Below are 17,125 nucleotides of genomic sequence, written 5' to 3'. Positions count from 1 at the left end.
AAGCCGCAACCATGTGGCGGAAATCATCGACTCCAGGTGGAAGGGTAATCAGGTGGAGTATTTGGTCGCGTGGGAAGGGGAACCGGAGTCGGAAAACACCTGGGTGAAGGCAGAGGAGGTCCGTGACGAGATCTTGATCGAAACGTTCCACCAAAGGTTCCCCAGGAAACCTCAGCCAGTAGCGAGGTTTCGGAGGGAGTACTTTGGCACCACCGACGATGAGGAGGAACTGGAGGGATTCAGGGAATCGGAGTTGGAAGGAGGAACAGACTCCGATGAGGAGGAGTACTTGGAAACCGGAGACAGCAAAAGGTGGAGGGAAGTGTTCGAAACTTCGGAAGATGAGGGAGGTTCCTTCAGGGGTTTTGCTCCCTCGCCTCCCGCAGAGGAGGGGAGGGAAGGGGGTGAAGGGGGCCCTGGAGGGGAGGTGGATGTCAGGGAACTGCCATCTGAGACTAAGGAGGTGAAAGGGCTCATGGAGGGTGAGAGAGACCATTCAGCGGAGGAGGGGACCAGCAGGGGGAGAAGTGGAGTTCCAAGGGAAAGTGAGTCGGAGGGAGGGCTCAGAGACACTTCAAGCGGGAGCAGCAGGGAGATTTCAGGACCTCCTGTAGGGACACCCACTCCTCGGCGGAAACTGTCACGCCGAGAGTCCAGAAGACGCGTTTCCGTTAAGGAGCTTTTATGCTAGAAGAAGTTCCGTAAACGCCCACTGTCCGATTCAACGAGCGATTGATGGAGTCATGTTTAAGGAGCTCCATCACAGACAGAGGTTTGGGGACTTAGCCAAACTCTGAGGGATTAGGATTTTACGCACAAGCAGCTCATCATCCCATCACAATCCCCTTTTAAAAACATGCAAGTTGATAGGCAACTCGTCAGAGTGAATTCTATAGTTTAACTATGCACATGTCTCTGAGCTTTCAATGAAACAGTTGCAAGCTTTTAATGGAATAGAAACAAGCCACAGCGCTGTTAATAAATGCTTCGTATTTCGAACTGCATACTTCTGTAACAGCTACCTAATTTGTGATGTGATGTAGGTGGGACTGTTTTCTCCCCCCTTCCTCTTGTAGAATACAACCTCTGAATTGGAGAGCAGTACCATTCAGAAGCAGAGGAAAGAACTTCAGCTGCTAATTGTGGAGCTGAAAGATCGTGATAAAGAACTCAATGATATGGTTGCAGTTCACCAGAGGCAGCTGCTGGCTTGGGATGATGATCGTCAAAAAATACTGACGCTGGCAGAAAGGTGCAGCAAATTGGAGAGTGAGTGCCATGCAGACTACAGGCTGAGGAATTCAGCCTGTACAGTAGTAAGAGCATTGTGCCTGTTTTGCAGATGGGGGAACTGAGCCTGACAGCGACTTGAGGGCACTGGTTAGGTTTTTTTGAACTGTGATTTCCTGGTTTACAGCTCTGTCCACTGCTTCATGGCAGCGGGCATGGCTCAGTGGCAGAGCACATTTCACATGTAGAAATCCCCAGGTTCAGTCACTGGCATCTCCAGTTGAAAGGATCAAATAATATCCCAGAAGAGGGGAAATGTCTACCTGTACCTGATCATCTGCATAGCCACTGCCGGTCCAAAGTAGACAGCAGTAGAGAAGATGGATTCATTGACTGACTCTCTATAAGGCAGCTTGATATGTTCAGTCCCTTAGCGGTTACATTATGATTGTGCTCTAGGTTAGAGACAAAAGACATTAAATAAAAGGTAATAAGCCCAATTAAAGCATATGATGTGCACCTCTTCTCATATACGCCCTAAGCTGTTTGTTGGAACTTTAAAGATGCTGCAGTCCAGGGGCTTGGAGAATCTATTTGGCTGGTCCCACAGGTGCTGCCTGGCTACAGAATGGAGATTTTATCTGAACAGAAGCACCATGGAAATGCTAGAATGTTGTGAATGGCAGGAAACATGTAGAACCTTTCGTAAGTGATGCTGTAACAATAGCAAAATGCCAGTAGTTTCCTAAAAGGACTGATATCACATAAGATGGGTGCTGTTCAAAAACAGCTTCATGTTTTTGTATTGGGTTAATTTTTATATGCCTAACATCAGTATGTAAAACCTTCAAATATAACCCCAAAGATGTGCTAAGAATTCCATTCAAACTCCCAAACTGTGGAATTTAAAAGGGGGACAACATGGCAGGTAAAAAGATCCAGGAGAACATAAAACATTTTTGGATGACTCCTAGGTAGACATTTCTTTATAGAATTAAAATATCTGTACCTCTCTCTCTCTGCCTTTTTTTTTAACATTTCAAACGTCAGCTTAGTTTAAGGAAGTTTTGTGTGTACATCATTGCTCTCAGTTGCTTTCCCAGAAACAGTACCTGTCATTTATCCCTCAGATGAGCTGCACAAGAGAAATGAGATGATTAGCACACTGACTAGAAGGCTAAAGCACCTTGAATCCCAGCAAAATGACCGCAAGATAACACTTGAGAATACTCAGCAGAAGCTCCAGGAACTCTCTCGAAAAGCCTCTGACACATCACTTCACTGCCAGGCCCTTGAGGTAAGCTTTAGTTCGTGGCTAGATTCTGAATGCTTTGGGTAGATTTGAATGTGACTCTGAGTAAGGGACAAACTTGACCTAGTGCTGCTCCCAGGTGTTTTGTGGGTGGTCCCTTCAGCAAGATGCTCTCAACATGCCTCCCTTCCCTAAGAGCACCCACTTCCTCTCCCTCACTATCGTTGCACCACCCCACCTCCCTTAGGAGAGGATAAAGTCTATAGTGGTTACTGTTCCTTCTTGCTCAAGATGTTTGAAGAAGGATTGAAGAAGGTAGATCAACAGATAGGAGGAGGAGGACCAGGAGGCTCCAGAGATCAGCAGTGCACCCCATACATGAACTTAGGACTTGGAAGGTGCCCAGAAGTTCCCTCTGCTGGCTCTGACTAGGCCTGGCATTTTCTATGACTGACATATCTCAGTTTCTTTATTTGGCTGAAGACAGGTGCAAGGGACATGTGTGTGATTGAACTGGACCATAGACAGGATAGTTTATGAAATAAAACATTTGCCTCCACACAGCTTCCCCTATGAAATTTCTTATATTGTAGGTTTCCTGTGTTTTCTCCTTTGTGGTTCTTGCCAACTTTAGGGGTGAGGGGAGGAGCTGCTTTTAGCTAAAGGACAATATTTTGGGAGATCTGGCCATGGATATTCCACTTTTAGGTTAGTGTGCTAATAAGGTTCCGGTGAAATAGGAAGAGCAGATGCAGGTTACAATAGGTGGATAGGAAGAATGGGAAGTGAGGGGGAGAATTAAGAGCTAGTTCACATTGAACAGTTTGGGGTTGTTGTTAGCACACCCTGCAGCATGGGAGAATTAGATTATAATAATCACTTCCAGTTTCTGGAGTTCAAAGGCTTTATTTATGCAGAAACTCTTTGCAGGATGAATAATGATGAGAGAGAGAAACAGCAGGCATTGTCTAGACAGGTTGGGAGAGAACAACAAAATGGCTCAACTTTTAGGAGTGGAGTTATCTTTGACAAAGAAGCTACAAACAGGGTGGCTAAATCACTAGACAAACAGTGCCCTTGTGTGGTCTAAAGTAACACATGCATTAACTACAAACTCAAAAGAAGGAAATGTATTTGTTTTTATCCATCAGATGTTGTGAGCTAAGATGCTGTGCTCACACCAGTGTGCTCAATTTGCAGTAAGGTGGCTCTTCTTAAGTCATCCTTAAGTCATTCTTAAGTGATCAAGGATGTGGGCTGCTAGGGTAGCTTTCTGCTTGTGGTGCAATAGGGCTGGGAAGGCCACACAGGGCACAGGGTTTAGATTTCACTGTCAACACTTTTTCCTTTCTTTTCTGTTTCCTAGGAGAAAAATCAAGCCCTCAGTTGCTCAGTGATGGAGCTGTCCAATAAAGTAGGACAGCTGCAAGCCAGAGAGCAGGAACTGCTTACTATGTTGAAGTTAAAGGTAATTTACCGGGGAAGACGACCGGTATTTAAAATGCAGCATCAGTAGCAGGGAGTAGAACCTTTCCCATCGCCGCCCACTGTCTGCAGTTCTCTGTCCAAACTGATTTTTAAGCTGGTTTCCCACCCCTGCTAGTAGGAGGTTACTTTCAATTACGGGGCTCTACATGGAGAAAAGGGAGGTAAGAAAACCCTGGAGGGGAGGGAGGTGTTCAGCGGGACATGAAATCCCCACTCCCAATATGAGGTTTTAAGTTTCTTGGTAGGGATTTGGTGAAAGGCTTGGTTCTGCTCACAGGTCTGCTGTCTTCGGGGATTTCAGACGGAAGTCTCTCCTGGCCTTACCTGCAAATGCTGGGGTTCCAACCTGGGACCTTCGGCATGCAAAGCAGTGTTCTTCCACTGAGCTTGGGGAAAAGACAGCAACTTTGGGAGTTTTTAATTTCTTTGTTTTGTTTTCGAGTCCAGTATTTTAAATGGTTCCCCCTCCCAACCTGTTCTCTTCTGGTCTCCCTGTTCCTCCCCTAATATCTTCATTCATAGATATATTTCTTTCATGGTTTTAATTTTAGAAGCAAAAGATTTTTAATGGAACAGTTCTATTTTGTGAAAGTTGTGAGCCAATTTTGGGGACTCTGGTCAAAAAGCAGGATACAAATCTGTTAAATAAATAAAATGTTCATTCAATCAGATGAACACTGCCAAGCTCTGAGCTAGTTTTTGAAATGAGACTAATAACTTTCAGCATTCAACATATAAAATGAAAGAGGCACAGATGGCAGCAAACAAGGCAAAACAATGGACCAAATTGTTTTTGTTTTTGTTTTGGTTAGGATAATGACATACTTGAAGCAACGAATCATATTACTGAATTTACATGTAAATTTAAAAAATTAGAAAACGCTCTGCGTGCAGCAAAGATGGAGGAATCAAGCGTCAATAGGGAAAAGCAGGATTTTAAACTCAGGCTGAAGGAACTTATGTTGGAAACAAGCAAATTAAAAGGTAAACAATGCTTAGAATTTCATATTCATACTCTAAAAACTGAGTTGGAGAAGGACAGTGTTCCTGTTTGCATTTGCTCCAGCCAAGTGAACCAGGCTATCCATCAATCAGAGAATTTTCAGTTCATTAATCACCTGCCTTCAGATTTAAGTAAATTTGCAGTTTTCCCCTAAACTCAATATGTAGGTGCCTTTTTTCAGATATTGAATATACGGGGACTTAGAATTTAAAGAGCAGAAACTGCAACAATTTTTTAAAAAGGAAAGAGAAGCATTTAATAATTCCCCCCCATTCCTTCTTCTTGGAATGCATCAGAGGCAAAAGACCCCCTCCAAAAAAAGTATATGCTATTTTCTATAATCAGACTGCAAGTTAACGTACATTTATTTTATTTAAAACCTTTGTACCCCACCTTTCCACCAATGTTGGTCCCAGGGCAGCTTTCAACAAACCTTTTACAAATAGCTAATTGTATAAATACAATCCATCACAACGAAAGAGACAATAGAAGCAGGAGCAAAATAAGACAGCAGATTAGCTGGAAATTTGAGTGCCACCCAAAGTTCAGGCATTAAAAAAAATAAATTGCTGTGCTGAATGATAATATCATGGGTTCTTGACAGATGTTCCCAATGAGTGTTTGACCACAGAAAAGGCCCAGTGCCTGGTGACGACCCCCTCACTTCTGACGGTGGGGTACCCAGAGCAGAAAACCTTAATGTGTGTGCAAGCTACTACGGTAGCCTGCTGTCCTTCAGATACCCTGCAATGAATGAGCCAGTTATAGTTAATGTACAATTTTGTTGGTAATAATGTACAATAAACTGCTAATGATAAACTATATATTCAGTGTATAGTTTTAATCCTTGTTGCAATGATATGAATTTTAGTGTTGCATTGCAACAAAAAGTTCTTGCCGGACCTTTGGTTTATCACCTCATGCTTATGATAATTTAAATAGATGTGAACTGTCTTTAGAAGATATTTCATCTCAGCAACACTCTCTCTTTTTGTTTTATAGGTGACATCAGCGAGAAAACAAAAGAAAACAATGAGCAGAGGGAGGAAATCATACGCCTCAAGCAAGAAAACAATTATTTGAACAATGAATTGATGCTTAGCGGTGAGTAGACAAAAACTAATGTTTGGACCTTGGCTTTTGAGGGGAGCCTGCAGTCCACCTGCCTCTGATTTAGCAAATATGGTGTTGGATCTTTTGCCTGTATTCTTTTTTTAGGTATCAGCTGTTGATCAAAAATACCCAGCCAGAAATCAGGACTAGTTCCCCTATGGAATGGAACCATTCCCTCCAACCTTTGATCGGATGTAGGTGGACTCCAACACCCTTCAACCTGCATGACCAGTGGTCAGGAATGATGGGAGTTGTAGTCCAACAAGACCTGGAGAGCCACAGAATCCCCATCCCTGCTTCACAAGAGGGGAAATCACTCCCCTAAGTAACTGATTCTAAAGAAATCCCTGTGTATAAAAAATGAAAACGTTAGCTAAATTAGCGTTCATTTTCTTTATGACTATTGCTTATTTATTGTTTCTCTGTGCAATTCTTTGTTGTGGAAAATCACCAACCGTTCAACCCCTCTCTCCTAACAGCTGAAAGAGCAAACAGAAAAGACCAGCTGCTTCAGTCTGCTAAATCTAAACAACTGCGAACTGACACAGAACTGAGCAATTTGCGACAGGTTTGACTCCAGATTCTGGGTGGGGGGTGGGGGAGGGGATTGCACTTGTTTTTGTTCTTTTGTGTCGCAATGAGGAACATAACAAAAATCAAAGGTGAACAGAATTGGCTGTTGCAATAACTTGTTTGAAGAACCTGTTTTTGATACTGGGGCTCAGTCTTGGAATATGTGAACTAAACAGAAAGGATGAATGTCTCTAAAGCATCTCCAGTGAAATATAGTAAAATATTTTAAATTCAAATGCACTGGAGGATATCTCCAAATGCTTGTGGTTAAATAACAGCTTGGTATAGTTTATTTGTACATGGTGTTAATTATCTGTACGCTGCTCTGAGAGAACAATAAAGTAGCTAGATAGTCCAGGCCATGGCAGAGCCATGAATCTTATTGGGAAACCGTAGTCCAGTCACCATCCTTCAGCCTGACCTGATCTTAAATGGAGGCTTAGAACGGCCAGAACATGGAGATCCTCGAAACAGTGGGATACTTAAATAACTAAAATTGGAGCACTGCTTTTTACATGTACAGAGGAATTTTGTTTTCTTTTAGTCTTGAATTATCTATGAAAACAAAACAAAAAAATATTTTTCTCTTTTTTTTTTACACAAATCTTTACAATTGTTATAGGAGCATGTACTGAATATGGAAAAATTGGAGTGGGAGGTATTTCTGATAGTTCTCTGAAATCTTAAAAACAAACCATTTAAAATTTCTACGAACTCTGTCTGGAATGCCCTCATTATTATTGTTTGTATTTTAAATTTCTTGCTTTGTATGTCTGTGAAGAGAAAAAAAGGGCAAAAATAATGTATCAAAGTAAAGTGCTTTCTTTTCTGAGGTTTGTTGGTTGTTTTGTTGTCTGCCTTTAGATCTATGTGAAGCAGCAACGAGATCTGCAGTTTCTGCATTTCAACTTGGAGAGTTCCCAGGAAACGAAGCAGAAACATAAGACACAGGCACACGAGGCCAGGTAAAAGCGGCAAATGGCTTTCTGGAGAGAAGGTTGCTTTTAAAGGGGACTTACATGTTGCACAGAGGCAGGGTTAGGAAAACATTTCAAAATCCTAACCCTGGTTCTTCCAGCCCTGCACAGAGCTTATTTAAGCACTAATTCATCAACACTCGTTAAGAGGAAACCCCTAGAAATGCACCATACCAATCATAGTACAGCCAACAGTATTTGTTGAAATGCTGCCTTCTGCTCCATTCTTGGAGTGTGGTCACTTAGCAGCTGACTATGCTCCTGCTCTTGGTTCAACACACAACTTGGAGCAGCCTTGAAAAGACCAGCAATGGAAGCTGCACAGCCAAAAGACTGAATCGGGGCGCCCCAGCTGTGCCGTGTTAGAAAGACTCTGTTCTCCTAAATTAGAGCCACTTGGCATTGCCTGCATTGAGAGCCACCAGGTTGCTAAGCTGTCTCACAGCATGTAGTTCAGGACAGTAAAATAACAACTTTAATTAGGGCTAACTGATGACATTACAAGGATTTTCCCTTGGGCTCAGCTTAAAAAAAAGAGATGGGGGCAGATGTTTCTGTTACGTCCTGTAGAGTTTATGCCAATCTGAAGAGGAAACTCTTGCAGGCTAAATAGGCATGCCAGGGCAGAGAAACAGATAGAGGTTGTCCCTTTACAGATCCAAAAACCAGCAGTTATTTGATTATGTATTTAGCAGTACTCACAACTCCCAGTTCCTTTGAAACTTATTGTGAAGCAACAGTAGAAGCCAAGTGGGGCAAATCCTCAAGGGCTGGAAGATCCTGGATGTCTGAAACAGGAATGACACACCCTTGGGTGGACGAAGTGTGTAGAGATTGATGGGTGCAGATCAGATAATGTATAGGCTTAAGTTGTTAAATGCAGTCTTGATAACGTAAGTTCCTTATTGTGCCCTTTATAGCACAGAGATAGTTTTGTCAGATCCTGGAAGTAGCGGCAACAAAGACACAGCGTGTAGCGAAACCCATCAGAAGATACACACCCGGTTTGTGCATTCTCCCAGCTGTAGTTCAAAAAATATCTGCGAAGCACACAGAGCCGAGAATAGGCAGCAAAAGGGCCCCGAGGAGAGACAGCCAGCAAGCTTGGATCAGTTTCAGGAAGGGCTGTTTTATGGGCCAAGAACTATGCATAGGGAAGAGCTGGATCAGAGCGGATCCTTGAGTTCTGGGGAGACAGACAGCAGACCTGCCTCCCAGTCAGACAGCATGTGGAAGGCAGAAGGCAGGGAAATGGCCCGGGCGCCGGAGCAAAGCTTTGCAGCATCTTTACCAATTCACGAGCATTGGCTCGACCTAAATTGCCACACCGAGCCCACAAACTGCCAGAGTCCTGTGTTGAAGCTGTCTGACAAATCCAATGAGGATTGTAAAGATAAGGAGATGGGCACATGTGGGCTGAGTCCCAGCAAGTCTCCTAGTCCATTTAAAGGGCTGGAATCAGGGTACTGCTCCCGCAGCTCCATAAACAAAGTCACCCTGTACCAGCCTGTAAGTGACCAGCGGTGGATGCAGATTTTCAAGCCTGTGAAGGGAGAGGCAGGTTCATGGCACGGAGCTTTTCCCAATGGTGCTCAGGCTGCGATTAGAAGCGGCAAGTCGAAAAGGTTCAGTATTTTGCTAATTGCCTACAAAATTAGTCCATTCTCTTCTTAGCTATGACTGTCCCTACTCCAAATGAAAAACCTATCAACAATCTTTTAATAAACCAGCTAGCTAGTCTTCATCAGACTGTTTAGAGCAGGGGTCTGCAAACTTTTTCAGCGGGGGGCCGGTCCACTGTCCCTCAGACCTTGGTGGGGGGCTGGACTATATTTTTGGGGGGGGGGGGAATGAACGAATTCCTATGCCCCACAAGTAACCCAGAGAGGCATTTTAAATAAAAGCACACATTCTGCTCACGTAAAAACACCAGGCAAGCCCCACAAATAACCCAGAGATGCATTTTAAATAAAAGAGCACATTCTACTCATGTAAAAACACGCTGCAGGCTGGATTTAGAAGGCGATTGGGCCAGATCCGGCCCCCGGGCCTTAGTTTGCCTACCTATGTCTTAGAGCAAAAAAGGAAAGGAAACAACCTGGCTAGTCTGCTGCTAGACATGGACAAAGGCTGTTTTAATCAGATTAAACTGACAGGCAGCACAAAGCTTCTGGTCCAGCCAATCTTGGTCTGCATCTGAACCGCCTGAGTCTTTGCCCCGGCTTGCTCAGCAGAATAGTGCCTTCTGCCTGCTGCACTTCAGGCAGCAGCTCCAGCTCAAGTCCTCAGCTCCTCTGGTCTTCTCTGTCTTAAAGCATTACTCTAATTACTGGGGGACTGGGCAGAGGGGAGAGAGTCCTGGATGAAATCCACAGGCCTCATTCTGGGACCCCCCCCCTGTTTTAGTCCACTCCTGCCCCCCTTGACCAGAAACTAAAGGGGCAAAATCACCACCCTGTGATTTGAGCACTCTTAAAACAAACCCATTGCAAACATGGCCTGCAATTTTAACCTTCACACAGTTCACTTTGCACTTTTGATATGTGTGAGCTTCTGTTGGCCACTTTTTAGCAGGGGTGGGGGAGAGAATCAAGCTGCGCAAAGGGCCTGGGGCTGGTCAGAGCAGCATCGGTCAGCCACACAGCTGCTTTCAAGGGCGCATGACTTAAAATGGAATGTGGATCTGGAGCATCCAGCTCACCTTGGAATTCATACCCAGTCCCCTCTGGCTTAGTACACCAGCTGTAAATAAATCTCTTCACTTTCTTCCAAAGCCCATAAAAAGAGCCGAGACTTCACATTGCTTGTTATCTCCTTTCATCACATGACCCAGCAGCTGAGCTGGTTTGGACACCTGGGTGAGTCTGGCCTTTCCCATTGCACTGTTGCAGGGGCAGACCTGCGTCCCACTGAATGCTGTTAGGCCCCAGGCCCCAGCAGCTCCACCAGCGTGGACAAAGGTCAGGAAGTTGCAGTCAAGCAACATCTTGGGGGCAGGGACCACACTGGCCATTACTGGAAACAAGGTGGTAGTCCACTAAGTGTTACTCAGAGTAGACCCATTGAAATAATGAACTCCCCCCCCCCTGAGAATTTTTTTCTTTTTGTAAACTGCTTCAAGCGGTATATAAATGTTGTGAATTAAATAAGCATGTCTGAGTTAGGTTCCTTTATTTCAGTGGATCTGCTCTGAGTAAAACTTAGTTGAATAGCACCCATATCCTGCAACTACTGCCATTCTTCATGGTTCAGCTTGCTCACCAAGAGTGTGTGTGTATGTGTGTGTGCGCGTGAGAGAGAGAGAGAGAGAGAGAGAGAGAGAGAGAGAGAGAGAGAAGGAGGCATCTTGTCCCTTTTTGGCCCCCTCGGGGTTATGCAATGGGGTGCCACAGGACACTGTTTTATCCTCAGTGCTATTCAATGTCTAGATGAAGCTAAATGAATGAATGAATCTTTATTTGCGTCAGGCATTGGCCATAGCAATAAAACAACAATGTGATATACAAAGAATAGAAATACAAATAAAAAGTCAATTATATAAAATACATTTTAGGGTTTTGAATCAATAGTCAAATAGTGGACCTTATTCTGATTGCCCCAGCTAAAAACCTTGCAACCTTTGCTGTCACCTGCTCATCTTGATCTGCCAAGAGAAAGGACACTGTGGCAGTGGCTGGGCTACCCAGAATGGACAATACAAGAAGGGTGATAATCTCATTCCTCAAGTCTTTATAAAGAGTGCAAGCCAGAAGGGCATGCGCCACCGATTCGGTACTGCCATCTCCACAGGGACAGAAGCGTTTTTCGTGTGGAATCTGTTGGAATCATCCCTCAAGTACAACTGAGGGCAATACATTCAATCTAGCGAGAGTAAAGTGTGTCTATGTTTTAGAATTGCTAGGTTATGCAGATAGGGTGCCAGAGAGTCGAAATGGGAAGGTAGAAAATAGTCAGACTGTGGACAAAATTTCCTTATTGTGGCCAAGTTGTTCTCGTGCTTGATATCATTTAGGCGCTGACAAATTATACTATATGAAGCTGCCAGGAGCAGTCACTGGGAATTTGGGGACAAGGTGCTATCAGTATGCTGACGACACTCAGCTCTGTTTCTGCATAACATCTGAATCAGGCGAGGCTGTGTGGAACCAGGACACAGTGCTGGGAGGGATGAAGGAAAATAAGCTGAGCTTGAATCCTGGCAAGACGAAGGCACTGTTACATTTCTTTGCTCCCAGGCCTTTGGCTAACTACACAGTCTCTGGCCTTTTAAACTCCGGGGTGTGGGGTTGTTTTTGTTTGTTACTATGTTGTGTATTTTTGTGTTTTTATATTGTAAACTGTCCTGGGGTTCTCGGATGAGGGGTGGTATAGAAATTTAATTTAATAATAATAATAATAATAATAATAATAATAATAATAATAATACAGGTGCCACACACTACTTGTTCTGCATTTGTCATAAATTGTTCTTTTAGTATGGCAGCACCTACACTTTGGAACTTCCTGCCTTCTGACCTCAGGCAGGAGCCTTTGAAATACCCTTTTCAGTAGCTGCTTAATGCATTTTTGTTTAGGCAAGCATTTCCAGACATGTAGGTCTTGATGTGTTTCGATTTCTTTCTCTTTTTTTACTGGTGATTTTAATTGTCTTTAAAATGTTTTTAATTATTTTTAATTGTTTTTGTTGATAATTTAAATACTTCTTGTAAGCCACTTAGAGGATCTGTTACAATTAAGCAGTATGCACATTTGGTAAATGAAATGAAATAAATAAATAAAGGGTCCTGGTTCCTCTGCTGCAAACCAAGTTTCTGCAGTCATAAGAAATAGAAACTTATTTTTCTTTAAAGGGAGTTTAAAATTAGATTCCACCAGTCCAGAATTGCCTTATGAACCTGCACGTCGTGTTGCTTTCTCATCCCCTTTATGTTTTAAAAAGCAAGGTGCTGTACCTAACCCTCATATTTATACCCTTTCCTTACAATGTGTGCTGAAGATGACTTTCTAAAAGTATTATTTTCAATATTCACAGTGACCATGATGTGGACCTGCATTTTTCGGACTTGGGTGCTCCCTGTCTGACATCCACCCAAAAGACAAGCGGGAGCAAGGGAGACGAAAAGTTGTTTGAAGGAGAGCTGCCTTCGGAGTTCATGAGCTTGACAGACATCCAGGCAGCCAACGGATGCTGCCATCTGACCATCCACAAAGTGAGTGTCTGGTTGGGTCCTCCCTGGCTATTGTAGCACTCTTGATCAAAGCCATCTGTTGGTGGCCACAATTATCCCATTTATCACTTGTGCAGAAGTCTCACAGCTGCCCATTTCCCCCTCCAGCTCCTCGCTAACCTTTGGCAGAGCTCCATCCTTGGGCATTTTGCTGGGTCTGGGGCACAAGGATGTGGGCATGTGACGACTAAGTAGCTACACCATCTGCAATGCAATTACAGCGGTACCTCTGGATGCAAACAGGATCCATTCCGGAGCCCTGTTTGCATCCTGAAGAGAACACAACCCGCGTCTGCGCGTGCTGTGATTCACCGCTTCTGCGCATGTGCATGACGTAATTTTGAGCGTCTGCACATGCGTGAGTGGTGAAACCCGGAAGTAGCGCGTTCCGTTACTTCCGGGTTGCTGCGGAGTGCAACCCGAAAACGCTCAACCTGAAGCAACTTTAACCCGAGGTATGACTGTAATAATTTTTGGGTTATAGTCCCCATCTTGCCCTGAATCTGGAACTCGGAACCTTAGGTTTCATTGCTAGGCTTGGTCCAGGGTCGGCCCAAGTCATCTCGGCACCTGAGGCGAACCACAAAACGGCACCTCCTCAGCCAGGGAAGAAGTAGTGAGTGAAGATCTTTATCAGGAACAAATGTAGAATACCGTATTTTTCGCTCTATAGGACGTACCAGATGATAGGACTCACCTAGTTTGGGGGGGAGGAAATCAGGGGGGGGATTCTGAATCCCAGAAGCCAGAACAGCAAGAGGGATCTGTCTTCTGGGATATCCTCTTGCTGTTCTGGCTTCTGGGATAGCTGGTCTAGCTTTGCGCGAAGCCTCTGCAGGACATGGGGAGCCTTCATCCCTGTGCCCTGTGGAGGCTTCTGGGACGAAGCTGGGATGAAGGCACCCCGCTGCCCTGTGGAGGCTTTGCGCTGCGCAGCGCTCCGCCTCGCTGTTCTGGCTTCTGGGGCAGCCTGTGAAGGCAGCGGGGTGCCTTCATCCCGCTGCCCTGTGGAGGCTTCTGGCTTAGCCGTGCAGCCTGCATTCGCTCCATAAGACGCACACACATCTTCCCTTACTTTTTAGAAGGGGAAAAGTGTGTCTCGGCTACGAGTGATTGCCAAAGAAAAAGAAGGTCCAAGGCTGCCAGAGGTTCTTGATCCTGCTGATGCTGCTTCCCATTGCTGCCTGCTTCCACAGCACCTGCTGGCAGCCCTGAAGGCACGGAGAAATATTCCCAAGTTAGGCTGTCTCTGTGCTTTCCTTCTCAATGGTCTCTGCTCAGACCCACATTGTGTCTCTGGTTCCAGGTCTTCCTTGACGCATTTTGTTCTGGTTCATCCTAGGATTCTTGCTCGCCCACCAGCAAGCTGCAGCGGCTGCTGGCAGAGTCCCGCCAGATGGTGGCAAACCTGGAGCTCAGCAACCTGCTTGGTCCCAGCCCTGGATGCAGTCCCAACAACAGCCTTTATATGGTAATTTCTGGCTTTCCAAACAGTTTTGGTGACAAAGAGAATTGACTTAGAACAGAAGTATCTATCATCTATCTATCTATCTGTCTATCTATCATCTATCTAAACTATACTAATTGCATACTGCAAAACAAATGTATTTATGAGTAGTTTTTAATCTAGCTTACACCCTGCAACCACACATTTCTTTTTCATGGTTATTTTCTTAAGGATGTAATACAGATGTTAATGTCCTTTGACAGGCAGGGGAGTATAGCGAATCCCTTTGCAAAGGGCGATTGCCAAGTGCGGAGGAAAGCGAGATGAAGCTCTCCCTTTTTTCCTTATGACCTCAGGTCAGTTGTTCTGCCTTTCCTCTCCATATTTGTTGACTTTGCACAACACAGAGCTGAAGAGCACAGTAAAAAAATTATATGGACACCTGCTGGTATAAAGTTCCAAGTGCAATTGCAAAGCAGCACATTTCGTGTGAAAAACTGTTGTGCCAGTTATCTCTAAATTGCCTTTTATGTTTTATACATATGTTCCCTACTCATAACAAGTTATTGGTTTTTGAGTATTTGCAGGTGAAGATGTGATATGCAGAGAGTAATGCGTGTTGGTTGCCACAACATACATTGAAGGTACATCTAGCACACATTTAAAGCGCTAGAGTTGGTTCCTGAACTGTAGTTTCCTCTGCACAGAGCCACATTTTTCTGCATCATTAACAACCCCAGGATGCTTTGGGGAAAGTTATGTGCATTGGATGTGCTTTCAATGTATGTTGTGGAATGTTTGCCCTTTGGTTGCCCAGAACCACAGCGGCAGTATTATGGCAAGCCTCTTGCTCCTGGGCTGCCAAACCCTCTGAATTTTGTTAGTGTGATCTGTGGGCACTTAAATGCCATGACAGTGGCAGGATTTCCTTTCAGCAGAGGCTGCGAATCAGGTTCCAGTGCGCATACAGCACTTGCGCCCAAGATTCAAGTAATTTTAGCCATATTACCTAACTGCACTTCTCCAATGGAGCACTGCCAAGAGTACTGCATGCCCCCAGGGTCCACTTAGTATGCACTGGAAAACAGACTTTTAGTGATGCAGCTGCAGTCCTCTGGAATCACTTGCCGACTAAAATCTGGCCAGGACAGGTGGGCTGAGCTTAAGAGCAGACCAGTGTGGCTTTGCTCTGGTCTGCCCCCAGCCAATAAATGTCAGCCGCACCTGACCTCAGGACTGTAGTCAGCTGAAGACCAGATAAGGCATTGGGTGGAATCCTTTAGTCTAACATCAGGCAGCGGGTGAAGTGTTGCATCACTTCAACCTCAAAAGAGGTGTGTTCATTGGGTACCCTGTTAGAGGGGTCTAGTTGGAAGTCTCTGTCCAAAAGCTGAGGTGTGCAGCTGATGGGCCTTAGAGCTGCCTTCAGCAGCTTGGGAGTGCCACCCATAGAGTCTTGCAGTTGACTCACTAATCCTAGGCTCGAAACAAAATAAAAAAAATTCCTTCCAGTAGCACCTTAGAGACCAACTAAGTTTGTTATTGGTATGAGCTTTCTGAAAAAGTGCGCATGCACACAAAAGCTCATACCAATAACAAACTTAGTTGGTCTCTAAGGTGCTACTGGAAGGAATTTTTTTATTTTGTTTCAACTACGGCAGACCAACACGGCTACCTACCTGTAACTAATCCTAGGCTCGACCCTGTCATTCCTCAGCTCTCCACCAGGAGGCTGGGAGTCCTATACACCTAATGCCTAAGCCAAATCCTATCTACTGTACATCTGGGATCAATAAAGTTGTGGCCAGTTTTTTTTCCAAAAAACCCCGAATGTTGTGTTGTCCGGTTTGTTCACTGTTCTTAGGTTAGGCCTTGCTCCCTGAGGAGCGGTCGCTGCAAGTAGGTCTGCCAATGGTTTTATTGCTTTTAGCTTACTGAGTCAGTAATCTTTTGTCTCTTTATTTTATTTATTCTTATCGTACACTGTTTAAGCAGCTTTTGGTTGTGAACTATTTTATAAATGTGCAAATAAAATAAACAAATAAGACGATCTGCCACAGCCTAGGCTTGTGTTGGAAAGGAGTTTAGACAAATGTGAAAGAAATTAGAAATATGTTACACTGGAGCCCTCGGCATCTCTGGCATGCCTCACGGCTTGTGAATGCTGATGAACCTGATGTCAGCCATGAAGGAAAAATATCTTTGTCAACATGGAAACTCCTGAACTGCCAGCTGTTTGCGGAGCACTGGAAATGAAAGTTTCCGGCAGTGACACAAAGGCAGCTTTGTGGCAGACAGTTCATCCCATGAAGTAAATACACCTTTAAAGCAAACAAAAAAACCCTCCAGGCATCACTGAGGTTCTAACTGGCTGTGTTTTTCCATATGCTGTCATAAAACTGCAAAGCCTGGAACTGAATTAAGGTGTGGAGTTTCAGCGTGTTTTGCTTCTTCAAAACTTTCCTTCTCTTTTCAAAGCAGGTGTCTCCCGTGTTTTGTCCACAAGAGCAGAGAGATGCACCCTTTCTTTCGAAGACAAAGATAATCATGGTGTGTGGACAGTCACTCAGCGTTCTTCTACAGCTCAATTCATTTAAATCTCTGAACAGCTCTCAAGTGCCAAAGACCCGTGACAAAACACTGGAATTCATTCCCTAATTTTTATTTAAAAAACTAGAATTATGCTGAATGAATAAAAATGACTTCATATGCTCAGATTAACTGCCAGTATATTTTTGGAAGGTTATTTAAATATGTAACTGGTCATTAATAGGTGATTTTTAAGAAAATAAATAAATATGTGTTTGTGGCTTT

General features: G+C 44.2%; 1 protein-coding gene and 1 long non-coding RNA gene across 10 annotated transcripts in view; one reads left to right on the top strand and one right to left on the bottom strand.

Moving 5' to 3' along the window:
* The window catches only part of LOC128403370 (uncharacterized), a 13,575-nt gene extending 11,699 nt beyond the window's left edge, over positions 1-1,876 (bottom strand). Inside the window, exon 1 of one of the 2 annotated variants that reach the window (XR_008327939.1) lies at positions 1,560-1,876. This is a non-coding gene — a long non-coding RNA (uncharacterized LOC128403370). The remainder of the gene's footprint in view (positions 1-1,559) is intronic. The other variant, XR_008327940.1, reaches the window with a different exon arrangement.
* Positions 1-17,125, top strand: part of CCDC62 (coiled-coil domain containing 62) — a 24,589-nt gene extending 7,464 nt beyond the window's left edge. For 2 of the 8 annotated variants that reach the window (XM_053368082.1, XM_053368080.1), the window contains exons 3-14: positions 1,077-1,269; positions 2,361-2,527; positions 3,849-3,950; positions 4,783-4,954; positions 5,976-6,077; positions 6,566-6,654; positions 7,524-7,624; positions 8,557-9,261; positions 12,669-12,846; positions 14,207-14,335; positions 14,575-14,667; positions 16,790-16,849. In XM_053368082.1, the coding sequence (XP_053224057.1) occupies positions 1,077-1,269; positions 2,361-2,527; positions 3,849-3,950; positions 4,783-4,954; positions 5,976-6,077; positions 6,566-6,654; positions 7,524-7,624; positions 8,557-9,261; positions 12,669-12,846; positions 14,207-14,335; positions 14,575-14,661 (2,025 nt within the window). In that variant the 3' untranslated portion in view covers positions 14,662-14,667; positions 16,790-16,849. Of the gene's footprint in view, positions 1-1,076; positions 1,270-1,296; positions 1,381-2,360; positions 2,528-3,848; positions 3,951-4,782; positions 4,955-5,975; positions 6,078-6,565; positions 6,655-7,523; positions 7,625-8,556; positions 9,262-12,668; positions 12,847-14,170; positions 14,336-14,574; positions 14,668-16,789 lie in introns of those variants that run through there. The other 6 variants (XM_053368081.1, XM_053368084.1, XM_053368083.1 and 3 more) reach the window with 6 other exon arrangements.

This window comes from Podarcis raffonei, chromosome 16, assembly GCF_027172205.1.
Source record: "Podarcis raffonei isolate rPodRaf1 chromosome 16, rPodRaf1.pri, whole genome shotgun sequence".
Lineage (NCBI taxonomy): Eukaryota > Metazoa > Chordata > Lepidosauria > Squamata > Lacertidae > Podarcis > Podarcis raffonei.
Note: the sequence above shows the minus strand (reverse complement) of the source record. Positions and strands in the feature narration are given on the sequence as shown.